This window comes from Umbelopsis ramanniana (assembly GCF_025399195.1).
Source record: "Umbelopsis ramanniana AG unplaced genomic scaffold K450scaffold_19, whole genome shotgun sequence".
Taxonomy (NCBI): domain Eukaryota; kingdom Fungi; phylum Mucoromycota; class Umbelopsidomycetes; order Umbelopsidales; family Umbelopsidaceae; genus Umbelopsis; species Umbelopsis ramanniana.
Window position 1 is genome coordinate 103,060 of NW_026252105.1, and position 20,007 is coordinate 123,066.

Genomic DNA, 20,007 nt, shown 5'->3' on the forward strand with positions numbered 1-20,007 from the left:
TATATGTATTGTGATGAGCATGATCGACAGATTTCTATGATTATGAGTTATGGACGTGTATGTTCGTCTAACCTTCCTTGCGGATCTATATTATTGGAGTTATGTTGCTGTTATTCTGCACTTTGGCTATCAGCAATGTATTGTAAGACTCTAGGATCCTTTCCAAGGTCGGATTGGACGTCTTGAAGTATAGACAAGGCATTTTCCAAAAGCGCAAGTTCCTCCAAGGCATAAATGAGAATGTTCTGAATAACAGAGTTGTCTGAATGAGATGCGCTTTTCATTTCTTCTGTCGTCTCCGCTATCTTTTCGTAGTGGTCACCCAGAGCTTGAGAGAGAAGAAGAGATGCTCTCAAGTGTTGAATTGGACAAAGTTCGTAGCGACTGACAGATTCGAGCAAGTCATCTAAGCTAGCCTGTGGCTTGCCTTCAAAGCATAGCACCAGGTTGTCATCCTCTAGTATAAAATCAATCGGATCATCAACGTCGAGCACAGCGAGTTGTAGAAGAGCTGCCGAGTGCTTGGTGATACCTGCTTTCATCAATGGATGCTCGTCACCTTGAGGATTTTTCTCCAAAGTTAGCGTATGTGTCTCTCCAATGTCTTGTAACCACCGCATCTTGGGTTCGATAGTATCTTCGTCCATCATCATGAGAGGTATAACTGACATAGTGAATTTTGCCGGATTTGGATTATCTGGTATACAGAAACCGTGAAGAAATAGCAATTCTTGATTTGGTTTGTCGCCGTATGAGAAGTACAGCTGCTCTCCAGCGCTACCTCCTTCACTGTGTGCCAGAAGTTGAAAATTTCCTTCACTATCCAGCTCCCACCTTAGATTCGGCGCTAGAGAATGGTTGGCAAAATCCAAGAGAGGAACCATGGCATAGTCAGGGGTTATTTCAGATGAATCTTTATCCTTTGATTGCTTTTGACTGTCGATGCTAACAACTCTGGTCCAAAATACCATGTCCGCCCATTGCCAGTCGTCCAAGGAGACATTGCTTGCGGATGGAACCAGAGCTGTAAGCTGCTTCAACAGCTTTGAAACATTGCTTCGTCGCTCCATGATGGATTTATGGAGGGAGGTCCCTTCTAAGAACTGCATTTCTTCATCCTGGTAGAAGAACGCTTGTGAGGATTTCAATGTGTCTAAGGTTGGTAAAATGTCAATGTAGTATCTCCACGACGATGGCGTTGCAGCGTTCTTTTCGCAGATTAAAAATAACAGTATACAGTAACGTTCAATTGTCTTGTTATTCTTTGGTAACTCTTTTAGCTCGTTATACTGTTGACGGTTATGTTCCTTTAAATATTGCAATGCTTTTGACGCGGTTACAATTAAGTTGGACGGAATTGTCACCATTGGTTCGGCGATGTCAGCGGAGAAGTCTTCCGTAGCAAACAGACCATATCCAGCGTCTGGCGTGTGTTTAACTTGAACTTTGGATAAATTCACATGCTCAGTGCTCGAAAGATGATCGAGAAATTTTGACAATGTGTTATTCATTCGGGAGATGCAGGGCGTTTGACAGCAATTTTCAGCAACCCAAAATTTTTCGAAACTGTCATTGTTCTTGCGATTTACGCGCGCACGTACGACTTCAGAGCTGCGTGCGGTTGATCAATGCAAACTTTCAGAACATATGCAAACCCTTGTTTCCATGCAAGAGTAAACAACCTGGATCTTGCGTACGGAAAGGGTAGAATCGCACATGATCATGATACCCCCATTCTCAAATACAATAAAGATATGGTATTGACTCCTGAAAGGGATGATCTCTTCTTTTTCTTCCCTTTCGCGAATTTTCATATATTTTTCTTTTTGGAACGTTACCTAATTTTGCGTTACAATGAATTCACTCAGTACCGAAGAAGTCCCTATCCAGAGCTCAATACCAGAATCATTTGTACAAGTACGGAAGGCTTTTGCAATTTGCGTACCGTCCGTTGAAAGCTGAATAACACTGCTATTTTTAGAGATCGCGTGCAAGACAAGAAAAGCTTAGACAAGCAGCTGCTGATCGCAAAGCTAGGATTCATTGCGACAGCGACGATAGTCTTGATAGCCGAAAGGAAACAACACGAAAGCATACGATAAAAGAAGGTGGGAGAGATGTACGAAGCGCACACAGTTCGATAATACCCAGTAAAAAGGAAACATCCAGTACGAGAACTGCAAGATCTCTCAAGAAATCAAGGTCACTGCCTGCTTCCATCTTGAAGCCTAAACTAGAGGCGGCTCCAAATATGCCCGACTTAAAAGTGAGAGTACAAAGTATCAGCAGCGAAAGCCTCCCTGAAGTTCAAAGCCTGAGCATTAAAGGTAAAACAGATCCCCCTGTGCGAGAAATAAATATTATTATATTTTTGTTTTCAAACATTACCTCTAACAATGTTCAGTCAGTTACAGAACCTTACCAAGGCGATTCCAAGCCTCAACATCGAAGGTCACCCCGTCTGACAGTAAATGACCAGAATAACATGGGGTATGACAGCATTGAAGAACAGCTCATCGACATCTATGGTGACAGCAAGTGGGTGCGAAAAGATCGTGCTTCAAAAACACCTTCGGAAAGTACCAGTGGTGAATTTGTAAAATTTAAGCAAATGGATCCGTCGTTGTTGTGCAGCTCCCGACCAAAGGTTCAGTACGAGCACTTTTTATCTTCGACCCTTCCTCTTTTGCACCGTTTCACCTATTCTCAAGTCAATACATTATCAAGAAGGGAAAGCGAACTCATCAAACAAATTCAAACGGAGGTCGAGTTACATCCACATTCAATTCGCAAGTATGCAAGCACCTTGGAGCCGATACTTAGACAAAAGATTGGACTACTGATTGTCCTCTATGAATCGGTTCGAGATGTGGCTTCTATATCAATTTTAGAGGAGCAGCTGCATGATCTGGACTGTGGTGAAGACAACAGTGTCAGTACGGAGACCAATCTTGGCAGCCCTTAATTCAGTTGGGAGACGGGGGGGACAGAACATCTTGGCGGCGTTTGAATTTCGCAACAGTACTTTCATTGGAACTCCAAGAGCGACAGCATTCCAGTTACTTCTTTAAACTTTAGATTTGTATAGTTAGTGCTATCTAACACACCATGGAGAAGTACTCACGCTGGAGGGTATATATATAATATGATTAAAATGGAAAGGCAATGTGATTGTAGCTAAATCAAACGTTTGATTGGCAATCTGTAGGATGCCGGTACAGGAATTCAACCTTTTTTGCCACCTGTCGTAAGATATCAACATTCACAAGGCCATAGACTGAAAGCTGTTGCTCAACCTCAGTAAACCCAATTTTTTTTTTACTGTTTTCAGCCACCAAGATCGGAAACGACTGTACTTTCAGTTGGCACAAACGTTATTCGCTTGCTCGTTGGTCCTGCTCTTGCTATTGTGAGAGTCGCAGTAGTATTCGTGCTGCTAGGCCTGTATGTTCTTTTCATCAGTGGCATTGGTGGCATCTTGGTAGGTTCCGTTTCACGTACCATGAATTACAATGGCACCGTTGATTAAACCGGATCTATAGTCGATAGCTCCACCGCTACAACGAACATGGAACGCGGTTTGGATGAAGATTTTGGCTCGAATGGCCTTATTTGTGATAGGATTTTACATTATCCATTCAGAAAACGTATCTGTTCGTAGAGGGTGAGTAGGCCTAGACTGGCAAGTCGGTCTTTCGTATTGCTGATTTGCTTTTATATCACAGTCGTGGTCATTCAGCTGGCAATCAGAAGCAAGTTTCGGTATCTGTAGGCTCTGGCGATGTGATCATTGTCAACTCCAGCTCTTACATTGATATTCTCTACTTGACCTTTCAGTAAGTTTCATGCTACACTAGAGACCTGTTTGCTAGAACAGATCTGATACAATACATCCACCAATTTAGATTTTCGCCATTGTTCACCCAGATCGATGCCACCACAAATCAAGTAAGATTCATTACTGCACAGGAGGCTATTGCACAATGTGGAAAATACCCTGAATTATCAGTGGATGCAAAAACATATAGTCTGAAAGAGGCTTCTAAATTGGCAAAGAAGCAAGGATTGGGTCCTATTGTTGTGTTTCCCGAAGTAAGTCTTCCTGAAGCGTTTATCAGGCAACTCTTTTCACTTTTTAATCATTGGTTATACAGGGAACAACTTCCAACGGTCGAGCACTTCTCAAATTCATTCCTCTATTCAAAGATTTCTCTTTACCTGAGAAAGAGGTTAAAATTCATATTTTAGCCTTGAAGTACGTCAATAGTTTGTTCTAACAAGAGCATCTGAAATAACAATCCATGCAGTCATCATCGCCCTAACAATGCTTTTCTTCCAGATACGAATACAACCATTTCTCTCCAACCTACACCGTTGGAAACAAGGCTGTTCATTTCTTGAAACTTTGCTGCCAAGTAAGTGCAACATTGGGATCTTTGGATGACAGATGAAGATCACTAATAGGTTCTATAGGTATCAAACACTTTGCTGGTGAAATGGCTCGCACCAAATGAATCTCCTTCATCACCGAATTTCAGTATTGCAAACATGATTTCTACAAGCCCAACTGCAGCTCCTACAGCTGCCATTCCCAATGCTGCCACGGATGCTGTTGCTAATGATGGAGATAGCGTTGGTGCTCAGTTGTTGACACTTTTGGGAGGCATCGCACGGCTTAGAAAGACATCGCTTGGGATTAGAGACAAGATAGAGTTCTTGGACTACTACTTTCAACGCACTGGAGGGGTCAAGCCGAATGTTAAAAAGACGAAGAAGAACAAATGAAAAACACATCGAATAGACAGATTTTATGGCCGTTGCGATTATAGTAAAATGTTGTTCTTCCTGAATGTTATACTACAATGTCCGAGGGAAGTGAGTCGAGGGTGATATAATTGTTACAGCACTATATGCTGGCTATTGTTGCTTTGACGGAGCACTGTCAGTGCCTTCGCGAGCAGATGTTTTGGTATTCTGGGAGTACACAAACGATCCCACAATCATAGCTGCAATTGTAAATCCTGTAGTGATTAAATGAATTTGTTAGTTTAGACATTTGAATGTGTTGTATGTGATACGGTCAGATCTTCACCTTGTGCGGCCACTATGAATATATAAGTCAGTATCCTATTATCCAGCTAAAGAAGATCTCAATTCGATATATTTACCTCGTACTCTCAACATATTGTTAGCATAGCTTCTTTTACCCTTCTTCATACCATAAGTAGCTGCTCCAAGAGCAAAGCAAGTCAATGCGACACCTTACAGGATAAGAAAAGCGATTAATGCGCTATTCACACAAACTCTTACAGTTTTTTGCACGTTATGTCATTTCACTACCTGCTGGTACAAAGGGTTCTTCTCTACACTTTCTTTTCAGTTTTTGGAGTCTTGTTTCCTCATATGCTTCCATCATGTAGCGATCATTAGACGACATTTGTGCAATAGATTCCAGATCTACGGGCAAAAAGTATGACCTGCTTTTTTTTGCAAGGCTTCAAAATTGTAAGCTCATTATATAGCACGTGATTTTTTTGATTTTGATGCAGAAATCCGAGTCGTATAACGCCTGCTTCTAGTGCTAGATCTGTCTATTATATACCAATGGAAAGCCTCTCACTATCAGAACTGTTCAATCGTGGACAAGGCGCCTATCTCAGCCTAAAAGAGTCCAAGCTGGCTTCTGCCGACCCACAATTTCAAAGCCAAGTCGAGCAAGGGATCGCCTACCTAGAAAAAGCCAGCGATCTAGTACAACGATTAGGAATCTTCAGCGAAAACGAGATTCTGGAGGACATCAACGTTAATGACTTGCGATTTCTTCTTGTCAATGCGTATCTCGGCGGCTTGGTGTTGCAGAGAACTGGTGGAAATAGAAAAGAGATTCTTGACCTTGCAAAGGTGGGTAAAGAGGAGGCATTAATAAGCACTCGTTTGATCTGGCTCAGTGAGCCAGTATCTCTCCACATGGACTAACAATATCCGTCGCCCGTAGAAATATCTTGTTGAATTTGTACACACATGCGAAGTCCATCAAGTCATATCACCAGTCGATGCAAAGCTTTTTAAGCGATTTCAGGACAATGATGCGACTCCTAATTTAAATGTCGCCACCAGTCGCGAGCAAAAGATTGATAGATACAAACGAGAAAAGGAAACCGAAGCAAAAATCAAGGAACTTCAAGAAATTTTAGACAAGGCTGGAGATACATCGGGTGAAGGCGATATGGATGTAGAGGATATTGAGCGCGACCTGGTCATGTCATTGGTCCAATTCCAGATCATAAAGTCACTCGAGCACCTTCAGTCAATAGATCAAGAATATGTTATGGTTTTGGAAATGGAGAAGATGCGAGAGCGCGCCGCTCGTGGAGATACCAGCGACCAGCGCTCACCCCAACCTAGAATTGATCCAAGAAACGCCACTGGACCGCTCCTCTCCAAAACCGGCACACCACTTCGCCCATTCATCATCACAAGTAAACGACAAGAACTCAAAGATCAAGTGTTCCGGCCGGGATGGGCGCTACCAACCATGACAATCGACGAATACCTTCAGCAAGAAGAAGAACGTGGTAATCATATCAAAGGAGGGTAGGTATCATCCATCAACTATATGATAAGAATTGGCACGGTACTAAATATCAAACACATTTTATAGCGGAAAAGACCAGCCCAAAAAGCCGGAGATTGACGATAACGATTATGAAGCGCTGGACGCTGAAACCATGAAGGCTCGGGACTGGGATGTCTACAAAGAGGATAACCCGAAGGGATGGGGTATGTCTATCAAATTCAATGTATCAATGTGACAGACTGAACATACTGACCTAACTATTGATTGTAGGTAACCGAGGCAATAAAGGATGATCTTTGTCATTGGCGATAAGGTATAAATCCACAGAATTTGAAGTCCCTACCCCATAGTTTATTATGCCACACATGAAACAAATTAATGACAATATAGCTTGCACCCGTCAAATGTATTTTAAAATTTCAATTGATAGCGATGTGGATGAATTATAATAGAAGTTAATAAACTATGAGAAAAGAGTCTTTACTACAGCTTAATATCATTTTTGCAATGTATGTGTTCATACCTTCGATTATACCCCAATGGTTTTTGTTCATAACATAGCACGTGAGCCAAAAACTTCGAGAGATAAAACGTGCCCGCATTTTCCGCCAATTTCACTATCGGACTTCGGCAAAAGTTTTTTTTTTTCATTCCATTAACACCAACATGTCCAACTTCGACATCGAGCGCATCAAGTCCATGCTGGGTACCCATGCTGACTTCCCCAAGGAGGTATGAGATATATTCATGTTGCTGCTTGTCATTAGGAGCCAAATTTAACACGACCACGCTACATTAGGGAATCGTCTTCAAGGATATGTTCCCAGTTTTCCAAGACCCTACTGCCGTGGAAGCTCTTATCACCAACATTGTCTACCACTTGACCTCCACTCACAAGGAGAAAATTGATGTTGTTGTTGGTAAGTTTTTAATATGGGAAGAGGAAACACGATAAGTGCCTAAACTCATCACGTTCTGGTGCATAGGTCTTGATGCTCGTGGCTTCCTTTTCGGACCTCTGATTGCCCTTCGTCTCGGTGCTGCCTTTGCTCCCGTTCGCAAGGCTGGAAAGCTTCCTGGCGACTGCGCTAGAGCCGTTTATGCTAAGGAGTATGGCGAGGTAAGGCTTGGGTGCAGTGTTTTTTAGTGTTTGAGCGACCGTGGGATACTTAAACATGGCATATTTCTCTACTCTGTTTTAGGATGTCTTTGAGGTCCAAAAGAGCGCCATCAAGCCCAATGCCCGTGTTGTCATTGTTGATGATTTGATTGCCACTGGTGGCTCTGCTGGTGCCGCTGGTGAACTGATCAAGAAGTGCGATGCTAAGGTCGTTGAATACGTCTTCGTCATGGAATTGGACTTTTTGAACGGTCGCAAGGCATTGGATGCCCCTGTATACTCTCTCATTCATTTGTAGACCAACCATGCTATTTCTGTCGCATTAAATGTATTCATCAAAAGTTCAAGTTTGTAGCATCACTTAAAGTAACGCAAGCATATGATGGTGTAATATTGGTTTAAACTTGGGAATAGGGATGTGAAAGGCTTTAACAGAACAAGTGCAAGCAGCGAAGGTATTACTGAATAAGGTACTCATGTAAACTAAATTTGAAGGTCACTTGCCCCATGAAAGTATAATGGGAGTAATACATAACAGCTTCTCGCCTCAGCCGGAGGCCCTTTGACGCCAAGTAACTTTGTTGTGGCCCTACTGATAGGCTGTCTATGATAGCCACGCTGCGCTTTGGTAGAACATGGGGCGAAGTGGGTCCTTAGTCCCAAAAAAAAAACATGCACAGATTTTGGTACAATAAAAAGATTTTCAACATTATCAGACATTACATGCTATTGCGAAAAGAAAAGGTCTATCTTATAAGACCTTAATAAAAAGTTTTATGGAGTACAAATAATACGTTTATAGCGTAAAAGCAGTTCATGTAACACTGGTATTAAAGCTCAATGTGAAATAAACGACCAACGTGGAAGTAAAGGGGAGGACATCTGTTTTGGTTTACAGCTAGTATTACAATAAGGCAAATGCAGTGATGGCAGCAACGATTGTCATCAAAGCAGGTACAGCGGTGGTCTGAGCTCCAGAAGCTTGACCAGAGGGAGCAGCGGCAGTTCCGTTCGTGCTTGAGGTGGTGTTAGTGACAATGTTGGTGTTGCTCCAGGTCGGCGCAGGCAGGGGAGGAAGGTCATCGGTGTCAGTAATATTGAGCTGCTGGCAAGTGGCAGCCGAGCGCTGGGTAACCCATTCTTCAAGGCCCATCATACCTCCAGAGGTAGTCTTAACATTGGTAAGGAATTGGTCGACGGTCCAGTGATTATCCGTACCAGGAGACTTCTTGGTAAGAGAGCGGTCCCAGGCAATGTCTTCTTGCAACATCTTCATTTGAGCTTCGAGACGAGGATTGATGATGGATGGCTTGAAGAATCTCTTGAGAATAGTCTTGAGAGTAGTTTCAAACATAGTCTTATAGTAGGGTGAATCCAAGAACTTGGTGGCGAGAGGACGGACTTCGTTGGTAGGAACGTAGTTCTGGTAAGAGACGTTGACCAAATTGGCAGTAGCACCATTACCGAAAGTTTCATCAAAATCATAAGTGATGATGGTCCAGTTCTGAGAGGCGGAGTTTTGGGTCAAGTAATAGTTACTAGCAGCGTACCATAGACCGTCCCATGATCCACCAAGGAAGTTGAGGGCCATGTGAATCAAGGTGTGCTGGGGGTCTATCAATTCAGTGATGTTACCAGGGTGCTGAGCATCAGTGGCAGTGGAAGGATCGAATTCACCGAGTTTCTGACAAAAGTCCATGAGGGGTGCAAGAGGAGCAGCCTTAAGCTCAGCCTTGACATTGCCATCATCAGCAACGGTGTAAGCATCGGCAGAGTATTTAGTGGAATCATTTCCGAGGTAGACTAAATTGCCTTGAACAGTATCACCAATAGCGTTTCCTTGGTAGGTTACACCCAAAGGAGCTTTATCATTGCCGTCGAAGAGCTCGGCTTCAAAAAAATGGGAGGAGCCATCGTCCATCATCAAATAAAGACCAAATGGAACATTGTTGATGTAGAGACGAGCCTGCGAGGAAGTTGTATTAGAATTAGGTTGAGCAATTTCACTAGTGCCGTAGTACGGTTGTACAAACCCATTGACCAGAGAGAGAGGCGGCTCCAGAAGCAAGAAGAGAGTCCAACATAAGCTTTTCACGCCTTTATGCGTAAAACATAATGGTTTGTTAGTGGTGGTGGTCTTTTGAATGCAATCAAAGAGATATGGTAGTAACCTACATTAAGGTAGGATCTGTTTCGTCAGCTCTGAGCTTAAAATCTTTACGTCCCCAGACTGTTGATCAAGAACATATAGAGTAAATATCAATTAACAGAGGCATAAACAAGAGACCAAAAAGGCAAACTCGAACAACAAATAAGACCAATGCTTACGGGTGTCAGTGGTTTTGTTCTGGTATTCATTGAATGAGAATTTGTATGATTGCTTTGCAAAGTCTTTGGTAGACTTGCCGCTAACTTGGAATCCAACACCTTCAAAGAAATGTGTTTCTGTGCTTGAGATGTAAGTCAAGTTGTAAGTCTCAACCTGCTTGATAGTGGTGGTGGTAGGGGCAGCCAACATGGCATCCAAAGTAGATTGGTTAGCCCACATAATGATGGTGCTGACTTCGGTGGATTGATTAAAAGTGGTCTCCAAGCCTGCGGTCAAAAATGAAAAAAAGGGTACATGTGTTAGAGAATGGATAGTTTTGGTGAGCGCTTTCTGAAAGCTAACGCAATGTATTGAAGGCTATACATACGGTTGTAGATGGGGTTGAAAGCTTGAGGAAGGCCAGGAACTGAATAAACAGTTTGGGTGCGGTTAAAGAATTCATTGCCGGTCTTGCTGGTGCCTGATGCCAAGTTACGAGTAGTAGACTCGGCAGCTCCATTAGTACCAGTCAAAACATATTGGTAGGTAGATCCGGATGGTGCTGACCCAGTATAGATGTTAGGGTACTGGGCAGAGTTTGCCAAAGGATACTGTTGTCCACCGACAGAGACAGAGACGGATTGACCTCCGGCGGGAAATGCAACTACACTATACTGAACATCCGCAACAGCATAGACAGCGGACGCGATAAAGGCAAGACCTGTCAGTAGCTTCATTGCGATAGAGAAAGAATGAGTGACTAAGAAGCTTAACAAGTTATCCAAAATGTAATTGAATTTATATTACCGAACCAACAAAATTTTCTGTGGCCGCCTATTATGGTCGGGCATACGACGTCGCGTGAGGTCTATGCCACCCTCCTTTTTTAAGCCGCTCTCTGAAATTAGAAATGGGGTACCTTTCTACCAGGTTTGCCACTCAATGCCATTAAAATAGAAAGCTTGCTAATGCTTTTAAATGACTATTTTCTTACACGTCCTATCCTTCTTTTCTTCCTATAGAAATCTTGAAACATTCCATTCGGTTTCAAAACATTGACCCATGCATCCCTTTGCTTTCAATCATTCTCCTAAAGTTTCACCATCATCACCGAAAGGGAAAGTGAGAAAAGAACTCAAATCTAAATCCTGGTTTAGTTCCATTACTAAAATAAGTATGCCAGCAGGTTTTTTGTTGGACTCCGTTTGTGAGATTCCCGGTAGGCGTTTTTTTGGTGGAAGCGATGGCGACAATCTCGTCTCTGTCAAAATACCCAGATTTCAACTGTTACATATTTATTATTAAGTGCAGTAACCTGGGAAACCGATGAATCCCGTCTCCTTTGATTGAAACGCGCCCATGATGCTGACGAGGTATAAAGTTTTTGGCATAGCCACACAGCAGCTAGTTCGGACTTGTACAAAGTTGTGTTCTTGACTTTAAACAAACAAGGCTCCACAGTGTTACAGTCAGGACACAGGATTTCGACCCACAGTTGCTGTATCAGCGTTGGTAGTATCGTCCGTAGACTCGTCAGGAATCAATTTGACATGGTGGCGTGGCTCGAAAGGCACATGACAATCGTGTGCGTGCAGAGGGGGGTAATATTGATTATATGAGAAGTACGCTGCGGCAAATCCTAGAAGCGAATGGTGGGTTATAAAATTAGATCTGGTAATATTGGGCTCAACCACAATCTAACGCACTGCAGAGAGGCAAAAATAACGGTGTGTGCCCTGAATAGCATCGGACCAGTGTAACACCTGAAAAAACTGAGTCCTAAAATAAATAAAAAAAACTGAAGGCTTACTTACCGAGCAAGCTACCGAATATCACGTCCCAAGGATGGTGACGATAGTCCATTATACGACTAATGGCGACTAGGATAGCTCCCATAAGGGGTACCATGACCAAAAAGCTCTTCCATACATGTCCTTGATGGTCAAAGATATGAAGCTTTCCACACAGATACAAGCTGAGATATCCGAGTCCAGCGAAGGAGTCTGTATGCAATAAAAAGTTGTTTCCGAGCGAACGACCGACGTTAGTATATTGAAGGTCAGTTACAGAATTGACGAGTGAGGGTCGCAAAATCCCATAAATACCCAACATGTCTCACTTACATGACGAATGTCCGCTAGGAAAACTCTTGAATCCATCCTGCAAATCAATACTGGCAACCCCGTTGCAAATAGCGACACTCAACAAACTTTCGACGGGTGACGTCGTAACAGAGGGTGCACACCGTGCTAGCATATCGGGCCGCGGTTCACCGATAGTGATCTTGAAGTAGCGACAATATTCAATGATTACCAACACACAATGCAAATATCATCGTTATCGTCCTAAACAACGCTATTCCGCTTACCTTTAATACATCAGTGAACATGAGCGTAAATGTCAGAGCAAAAAAAAGTCCTAATCGGAAGTCGTAAGCTGATATGCATGTTGCCTTGCATGTAACAAACATGCAAACATACCTAAAAGACCATGATGCAAGTCATGAAAACTTCTCTTGATGAAGCCAGCGATAATTATGATGATCACAAGCGGCGCCAAAACAGAAATAAGCTATGGAAGAACGATATTAGCTTTTACATCAACAGAATATTTCAGTTCAATGCTGGATCACCCACCAACAGAGCAGTGAAGCTCACGCGCTCTTTGACTGAGTACGGATATCGAATGGACCAATCGTCCAGATAGAACTCTTGATGGAATGGGGGGACATAATCTACCGTATACAACGTATTAATGAACAGGGTCAAATTGATTGCCAAGCGTGGGAGTGGCAGAAGCTAGGACTGCAAGTCAAAGTTTACCTATGGCAAGGAAAATGGCGAGGAACATAATGCCAAGAATCCAATCCTTCAAGTAGGATAATATCATTCGCTTACGCGAGCCAAGGTATTCTCTCGTTTTTGCTATTGGCATGTTGAAGAGGTATAAAGAAGAATGGCTCACAGATCTACTACGTCAAGACGAAGAGTCATTCACTTTGCCGTTTAACAGAACGGCAAAATAATCAACCGAACAATGGAGTGCCCTGATTTGCAAGGCCGTTCTCTTTATGGTAAAATTGTATTCGTCATAATCACAACCCTGAGCAATAAGTCGTAAAAGTGATCAGATCAAGGAAAGGCTAAAGAAAAATGATGGTATCGGAAGAGGTAGTGACTGTCAAGCCGAGGTTTGAAAGTGCTGCCGATCCTTCTTCTTTGACGATCGCACTTAGACATGAACGCAAACATTACAAGGCAGGTTCGATGATTGCTTCGCTAAGTAATATCTCTATATATACGTGTTTACTTTTTCTTCATAAATTGTATTGTGAAAAAAAGCTAGACGAATCATGTATATTACTTACTGATAGAACTTGCCGATTTGCCATCAGTTGCACATCAACACAACTTTTGAATCAGCATGGCATCAAAAAACACCGTGTCAAAAGATGGTATGTCCTATTGCATATACAAAATCCAGGTAACTTCAAATAGTTAGAAACCTCCAGAAGTAAGAAGTTCATCCTTTTTATAAAAAGCAATGTATTCGTTCATTATGTGAATACAGTCTCGATCGAAGGGTTTTCTCGAGATACGTTCGAAAGGATGTTCATGAGACAGAATGCTAATACCATGTCAAATCCTCCTAGAATTGTTTGACTCTTTCCCATCATTGAGTGGGTGAGCTCAATAAGTAAAAGTCTTCACTGATTTTGATTTCATTTTTTTTTTGCTTTTACCACCCTATCCTATTGAAGGCGGACCAAGGTACCACAGCTAAGCAGAAGTCAGGTCTAGCATTGGCTTAGTTGTATCCATTAGTATTTCATTTGAGCGTCCACACATTAACTTTCACCTTGGTATGGCTCACTTTCTATAGAGCTTGCACTACTATATGAAATCATACTGAGGTTTGGTTTAAGTAACTCAATAGGGTTTAGGGCCACTTGCCGAGCTATATGTTGCTTTTCTTCTCCTATGCTGTTATTCAGTGATAGCCTAAAGTATATTTATCATCCAGTATTTTTTTACTCAGTAGTCCACTTATACTAGTAGGTTACTTAGAGACTTCAATTGGCGACACTGAATTCTTATTAGATAGCAATCGTTGGAATGAAATAATTTGGGACGTTTTCATCCAGGTGGGATTTGAGAGAGCAAAGTAAAGAAATTGTACTCACGAGATTTGAAATGCTGACATCACAATCGGCCAAGCACAGCTTTAAGGCAGCAGGAGTTTGGCAAGCCGAAAAAACCTTTGTAGTTGACAGGCAAACATGTCTTACGAAGAAGAGACCTCACAGGTATGAAACAATTACTACTCGCCTAGATAATTGTAATGAACATCTCAATGGATGCCCAGATTCTCAACTGTCAACTCATTTGCGAAATAGGCTGCCATCAACCGTGAATTATTCAGCGAATCCGAGGATGGAATCTCTGACCTCGATGATGACAATCAAGACAATGATCTTGGTAATGAAGGTACAATTCATACCCTCTGGAATAACCGATAGCTCGCCTAGCCAATAGTTTCTCTAATGGGCTTATATTGATTCCTTTACCTTAGCCGGTAACACCGACACCACCAAACCGTATGATAATGACAATGTAGACGCTCCTTCAGCCCACGCAGTGCAAGACGACGACTACGACGAGGGAGAGGCAAATGATGGAGAAGATGGCGATTCTCAACCAGCCCCGCGTCCTAAACTTCCATCGTTCAAAAAGCGACAGAGAGACGACAATGAAGAGTCAGGCGAAAAAATTGATCTTTCTGAAGAAATTAGAATGCAAAAGCAAAAGAGAGCACGAACAGAAGACGACGTTGAATCAGAGGAGCAAGGTGAAGTCGACCCCCAACAAGGTATTTGACGTTCTTATGGTCAATCAATGCTTTGATGTAAGCTAAGCTGACAATTGTGATCATGTCACAGCTATGCGGGACGAATTGGACAGGGAGTTTGCACTTGCATTGTCATCTGGAAAACGAAAGAAGAAGAAGGTCGACGAATATGTATGTAGACATCTTGAAATGAATCCTAGATTACAGCAAACCCACCTTTTTTACGAGGCTAATTCATTGTTTCCCCACAACTTTGGCAGGAATTGGAAAAAAATACAGATGAGATGATGGCCACTTTGAGGGATAGAATGAAGGATGCGGCATACAATGATATTGCTGCCAATGAAGATAAGCGACCCGCTATATCGAAGCTCAAGATGCTGAACACCGTGACTGCTGCTCTTACCAAGTACGTTGTTCACTAATTCGAATGTTATGAGAGCATATTGGCCATGTAATAATACTGCATTTTAGGACAAACCTGCATGAACAATTTTTAGAAAATCAGATCCTTGAAGCTATCAAACTTTGGCTTGAGCCTCTGCCCGATGGTTCTCTTCCAAGTTTAGATATTCAAAATGACATGCTGGACATATTGGCCAAGGTGAGTGATAAGGCTCTACTTTATAGCGTAATGAAATACTTTGATAATTTACCAATGCAATGATTCTGTTTTACCCAGTTACCCATACGCACGGATAACTTGAGAGAGAGCGGTGTTGGCCGTGTCATGTTCTTTTATACCAAATGCCCACGTATTGAACCAAAGGTGAAAAGGGTGGCAGATCAACTGGTTGCAAAATGGAGTCGTCCCATCTTACGCCGTAGCGCTGATTATCGCGAAAAAAGACTACAAACCAAAGAATATCACGAAGACGATCGGTATGACTATCTTTCATGTTATTGAGCCGGAGCAGTTTCTCTCAATGAGTGTCCTGCATTTACCTAACCTTTCATATTATAGCAACTTTTATCGACGACCTAGGTACACTGCACCAACAGAAGAAGATGAATCAGAATCGTAAGTTTACACGATGAAATGTTTGGCTTGCATATGAGGTTGAAACTCATCTTCGTCAATCGTATAATAGTAGCAACACTGTGCATGCTAGAATACCGCAAGCACTTGCCTCAGACTTTGAGATTGTTCCACAAAGCACCGTGCGTGCCGACCGAATGAAAGGAAAGGTATGTAGTGGTTGCAGATGTGGATCGCTCAAAACTCTGGTGACTGAAATTTTTAATTCAATTTTTTTGTCTGCGCATAGAACGAAGGCAAATTCAAGAGATTGAAGGACACAATGAGGGCCATTAAAACAGGGCCCAAGAGGATGACACCTAAAGTATCCATTGAAGGAAAAGGTGTGACTTGGTAAATTCCACGTATATAGCCGGCAATAACAATTGGATGTTCCACTGCTATTTCTAACTCTATCAATAAAGCACTGTGTAAAATAATGAAATATTTGCTGAGGTGTCCTGCGTAGTTTCGATTTTTTTTGTTTTGACAAAATTGATTTCACGACGTCCTTGTCCTCTTTGTTCCCGCATAACACAACCTCTTTTCCCCGTCGTCCCTATAGCATCTATTCTTGGCTTGGGTACAATATAATATAGCAATATGATGTTTAAGACATGTACGACGGTAGAAATTGTACTTCATATATCCATATCCGCTTTTCGAGGGTACCCGTCAAAAACACCTCGATATTAGGATCTCATGTGTTTGTATCACATTCCGGGGTCACGGACATGAAGACAAATTAAGACAGAGCGCGTGCGGCAATCTGAACCTGAGATGCGATTGAGAGGAGATGTTTCTACTGCATATCAATAAAAATACTCTTTTGATCTACCGACAGCTATGCTTTACGGATAAACTATCCTACTGAGATGTAAGTTAGACTATGATTAGTATCTTGGCGCACGAAATGCAAGCCGATTTCAGTGTAACCAGTAAACCTCGCCACTCAATTTACCATCAACCTTCTTCGCAGAAAGTCATTTCCAAACCCCATATGAAGTCCGCAGTGAATCGCTATCCTCAATGGGAAGAGCAGAATATTCTTTTTAGCTCGCCAGCAGGAGTAAGAATCCATTTCTTCCATGGATGAAAAAGTGGAAGTGACGACATATTTATACATCAACAGAAAGATAACCTCAAAAAGTACTCAAGTCACATCAATTCCACTTGGATTTATAACAGATCTACCGCAAAAAATGAAAATCGAGTTGTACACAGCTCGTGTAGTACTGCCATTATGGAGCAGGCAAGCGGGGGAGAAAATTGGAAGCAGTAAATTTAAATCTCAGGTTTGATCTCAAAGGTGATACAACTGCGAAAACTCTGATTGATTGAGTTGCCCACTAGTCGTTAAACGGCTAAGAAAAACCTGAGCAAGAACATGTTCGTACTCTTGCCTCTCTTCTTTCTCTTTCTATTTGCGCTTTGGCCAGGTGGTCTATCCTTATAGACAATAGCACTGCTTCGTTAAATCAAAAGACCCTTAACTACGTTCCAGCATCGACTTGATTTACAATGACACATTTGAGGTAAGATAACACCTCTGCAACCTTCGACTCAATACCATAGACCATCCGGCTCACTATCCATAACCTTTACTGTATGAAGCGACTTTTCTTTCCTTGGTACGTACAGCATAATCTATCACATTCACTTCAAATCAGGGCACACCTTCCTGTGCGATGGGGAGTGACAGCGATATAGTAAATTTTTAATTGCTTACACAAGCACAATTACAACCGTGGGCATTACAGGTCGAGCCGTTATCGAAGTATACATTTTTGTATTCCTAGTATATCACATCTGGTCTACCGATAGATTCCGGGTAAGCCTTTAGTTTGATGTGTACCTGTGCAAAGAACTGGTACTAATTGTCGATGACAGTGTCTGCATCCCAGAAAAATCTTTACGGGAGAACTAAAAAGTGTAGTAACGGTAATGATGTTAATAATGATGCCGTTTCAGGCGTTTTACGGTAAGTGAGAGGAATTGTCAGAGGTACGGTGATAATATACTCGGCCCATACTTACAATATACTCTGATTCCCATAGATTTTGAAACGACGAGAATCAAATACACAGTCGGTTACACTGCCGTCGCTCCAGGCTATATCGTCAGCACACCATATCAATTGTGGCCCCAGGAGTTTAAGGACATTCTTCCCGTAAGTTGACTTATAACTAGATTATCGGCGTTGCAAACTTTTACTCACGGCGATTCGATTTTTTAGACTATGAACTACATGGAAAGTGTGACCTTCTCACTGCAAACTGGTATCTTCTTCTTGTTGCAATGCTTTTGGTCTTATCTGTCCAGCTCAGTGGCCAAGCATAGTTTTATGGGAAGCTGGGAGTTCAAAACTAATGTGGCGTGGTAAGTAGTGCTTTATGTCTCTCAAACTAACTTTTGTGTGTTGCATTAGTCTTATTGGCTCATTAAAAAAAATTATTTGTTTTCAAGGTGCGTAATCAGTATTGCGTTGTTCCCTGTGCTACAATGGGCCTTCCGCGACGATATGACAAAGAGTGAAATTGTGCCAGAACTTGCCTATGGCATTGAAGGTAGGTCATAGAGCTGATCAAAAGGAAAAACTGATGATTTTTGCTTATATTCCTGATAACTCTCACTAGCACTTGTGATCGCTGCTTTCGGTGTTCGTTCCCATTTCCGCTTCCGAGCTTTAATTAGCAAGACGCATAATGCAACGAACGGCAAAGCTATTGTAACTAAGCTAACATACTTTATGGAGATGAATGTGTAAGTGCAAAAAAATATTATCCTCCTAATTGGCAACCAACGAAATGAACCGCCTTACTGATAAAATCTTAAACAGCTTGATGACTATCATCTTGTTTTTGTACGGAGCTTCCTTTGTCATTCTGTGCGTCGACGGTAAGTATCTCCGAGCATTGAAGTAGCATGTCCATTTTTTTCTTCGTGGTACTGAATGCATATCTACATATTAGGTTTAACCACAAATGCAATCATTAATCATAACAAGTTCGCCATCGGTATTTATCATGTTACACGTCTTTACTGCCTCAGTATTGAAACAATGTCAACTAACCTGTTCATTCTTTAGATTTGCTTATCAGCAACGTCAACATCTGCACAGTCTTCTTGTGGTTGTTATTTGTAAGTTCAATGAGCTGTAGTTAAGATGGGTAAGGTTATCCGAATACTAACGATGTTGTTTGCTCAAAGATCATGGTCTTCCACCCCCGCAAGCTTTATGCCGGCCCCGTCACATCACAGATGGAATCAACTCGTCCTATTGGTACTGCACATGATACTGCGCCTGGTAATAAATTCAACAGTCGTGTATCCAACTATATTTCATACAATGGCGAACAAAGCAAGATGCAACATACAGATAGCGTTCACCGACCCATGACTCCCGCCATCGTGGAATACCCCACCTCTTTGACAAACGACACCGCATCGCTCACCCGCAACACTGGCCACGAGAGCATCGCTATCTCTGACCCGTACACTAACTCATCCCTGACATTTACCATGGTCAGCCCAACAACCAAGCAATATAACACCGGATCTCCCTCAAGCCCACGTCAAGAGTTTCCAATGCGTCCAATTAATAGAGGCAGATACGAATCGTTTGACGATCGTAGCGAAAGTGAAAAGCCCGACAGCAGATATATGAGCATTGCTCCTTCAGAAGTCCCTCCGAGCATGTTCGAAGAAGCTTGGATACATGACCGAAATCGCGGAACTGGCGAGGAAATGGTGAACGATTGGCTGAGACGATCTCCTGATAGAAAGCTTCCACCACCTATTTAAGAACAAAGCCATTTTCTGTTAACTTTGTATTAACATTTGCTTTTTATTTTCACTTTCTTACTCATCATTCTTTTTGAGTATGTCTTTAGTAACATTGTAATTATGGTAGCTTACGACGTTTGCGTTAGGATGTTTATCCTCTGTATTTGCGAGACTCGTATCTGCCTTCTCGTATATTGCTCATTTTGTGAGTCACCATAAAAATAACTGTTCCCAGGTGGGACAGCAAAAGGTATACTGTGATAGTTCAGATCATTGAAAGTTTTAGCGCTGATGGTTCGAAGGGAAACATGCCGGCATTCTTTCCAAAATACAGTCACACTGGCCGCCAA

The 20,007-nt window shown here is 42.1% G+C and overlaps 10 protein-coding genes across 10 annotated transcripts; 6 read left to right on the plus strand and 4 right to left on the minus strand.

Annotated features, from left to right (window-relative positions):
* On the minus strand, positions 1-1,714 carry K450DRAFT_235646 (uncharacterized protein). The gene has a single exon (XM_051588126.1). It carries the CDS (start codon positions 1,509-1,511, stop codon positions 111-113), a length of 1,401 nt encoding a protein of 466 aa, XP_051445727.1. The 5' UTR covers positions 1,512-1,714; the 3' UTR covers positions 1-110.
* A 70-nt stretch (positions 1,715-1,784) lies between these two features.
* On the plus strand, positions 1,785-3,282 carry K450DRAFT_235649 (uncharacterized protein). Its single transcript, XM_051588127.1, has 4 exons — positions 1,785-1,917; positions 1,982-2,327; positions 2,409-3,132; positions 3,209-3,282. Exons 1-3 carry the CDS (start codon positions 1,855-1,857, stop codon positions 2,963-2,965), a joined length of 966 nt encoding a protein of 321 aa, XP_051445728.1. The 5' UTR covers positions 1,785-1,854; the 3' UTR covers positions 2,966-3,132; positions 3,209-3,282.
* On the plus strand, positions 2,706-5,021 carry K450DRAFT_235653 (uncharacterized protein). Its single transcript, XM_051588128.1, has 9 exons — positions 2,706-3,132; positions 3,209-3,247; positions 3,332-3,481; positions 3,543-3,664; positions 3,726-3,836; positions 3,906-4,092; positions 4,155-4,255; positions 4,340-4,415; positions 4,474-5,021. The coding sequence occupies exons 1-9, from the start codon at positions 3,109-3,111 to the stop codon at positions 4,783-4,785; spliced, it is 1,122 nt and encodes a 373-aa protein (XP_051445729.1). The 5' UTR covers positions 2,706-3,108; the 3' UTR covers positions 4,786-5,021.
* Positions 4,852-5,474, minus strand: K450DRAFT_235658 (uncharacterized protein). The gene is made up of 4 exons (XM_051588129.1): positions 5,341-5,474; positions 5,169-5,261; positions 5,093-5,104; positions 4,852-5,021 (listed from the first exon to the last, which is right to left on the minus strand). The coding sequence occupies exons 1-4, from the start codon at positions 5,435-5,437 to the stop codon at positions 4,918-4,920; spliced, it is 306 nt and encodes a 101-aa protein (XP_051445730.1). The 5' UTR covers positions 5,438-5,474; the 3' UTR covers positions 4,852-4,917.
* A 114-nt stretch (positions 5,475-5,588) lies between these two features.
* Positions 5,589-7,073, plus strand: K450DRAFT_235661 (uncharacterized protein). Its single transcript, XM_051588130.1, has 5 exons — positions 5,589-5,901; positions 5,996-6,594; positions 6,662-6,780; positions 6,848-6,890; positions 7,008-7,073. Exons 1-4 carry the CDS (start codon positions 5,605-5,607, stop codon positions 6,868-6,870), a joined length of 1,038 nt encoding a protein of 345 aa, XP_051445731.1. The 5' UTR covers positions 5,589-5,604; the 3' UTR covers positions 6,871-6,890; positions 7,008-7,073.
* A 134-nt stretch (positions 7,074-7,207) lies between these two features.
* K450DRAFT_235664 (uncharacterized protein) lies at positions 7,208-8,339 on the plus strand. Its single transcript, XM_051588131.1, has 4 exons — positions 7,208-7,309; positions 7,377-7,497; positions 7,564-7,697; positions 7,780-8,339. The coding sequence occupies exons 1-4, from the start codon at positions 7,244-7,246 to the stop codon at positions 7,993-7,995; spliced, it is 537 nt and encodes a 178-aa protein (XP_051445732.1). The 5' UTR covers positions 7,208-7,243; the 3' UTR covers positions 7,996-8,339.
* Positions 8,340-8,410: 71 nt separating this feature from the next.
* Positions 8,411-10,770, minus strand: K450DRAFT_299235 (uncharacterized protein). The gene is made up of 5 exons (XM_051593702.1): positions 10,394-10,770; positions 10,026-10,292; positions 9,873-9,927; positions 9,731-9,794; positions 8,411-9,663 (listed from the first exon to the last, which is right to left on the minus strand). Exons 1-5 carry the CDS (start codon positions 10,740-10,742, stop codon positions 8,602-8,604), a joined length of 1,797 nt encoding a protein of 598 aa, XP_051445733.1. The 5' UTR covers positions 10,743-10,770; the 3' UTR covers positions 8,411-8,601.
* Positions 10,771-11,392: 622 nt separating this feature from the next.
* K450DRAFT_235671 (uncharacterized protein) lies at positions 11,393-13,048 on the minus strand. The gene is made up of 7 exons (XM_051588132.1): positions 12,828-13,048; positions 12,642-12,739; positions 12,486-12,576; positions 12,374-12,423; positions 12,129-12,288; positions 11,820-12,008; positions 11,393-11,644 (listed from the first exon to the last, which is right to left on the minus strand). Exons 1-7 carry the CDS (start codon positions 12,937-12,939, stop codon positions 11,475-11,477), a joined length of 870 nt encoding a protein of 289 aa, XP_051445734.1. The 5' UTR covers positions 12,940-13,048; the 3' UTR covers positions 11,393-11,474.
* A 1,204-nt stretch (positions 13,049-14,252) lies between these two features.
* K450DRAFT_235682 (uncharacterized protein) lies at positions 14,253-16,323 on the plus strand. Its single transcript, XM_051588133.1, has 10 exons — positions 14,253-14,311; positions 14,402-14,492; positions 14,578-14,874; positions 14,945-15,024; positions 15,114-15,262; positions 15,328-15,457; positions 15,536-15,735; positions 15,818-15,874; positions 15,945-16,041; positions 16,122-16,323. The coding sequence occupies exons 1-10, from the start codon at positions 14,285-14,287 to the stop codon at positions 16,227-16,229; spliced, it is 1,236 nt and encodes a 411-aa protein (XP_051445735.1). The 5' UTR covers positions 14,253-14,284; the 3' UTR covers positions 16,230-16,323.
* An 892-nt stretch (positions 16,324-17,215) lies between these two features.
* On the plus strand, positions 17,216-20,005 carry K450DRAFT_235693 (uncharacterized protein). Its single transcript, XM_051588134.1, has 12 exons — positions 17,216-17,406; positions 17,486-17,502; positions 17,632-17,702; positions 17,762-17,852; positions 17,929-18,041; positions 18,108-18,250; positions 18,338-18,438; positions 18,508-18,634; positions 18,711-18,769; positions 18,844-18,888; positions 18,960-19,012; positions 19,082-20,005. Exons 1-12 carry the CDS (start codon positions 17,393-17,395, stop codon positions 19,673-19,675), a joined length of 1,428 nt encoding a protein of 475 aa, XP_051445736.1. The 5' UTR covers positions 17,216-17,392; the 3' UTR covers positions 19,676-20,005.
* The last annotated feature ends 2 nt before the right edge of the window (positions 20,006-20,007 follow it).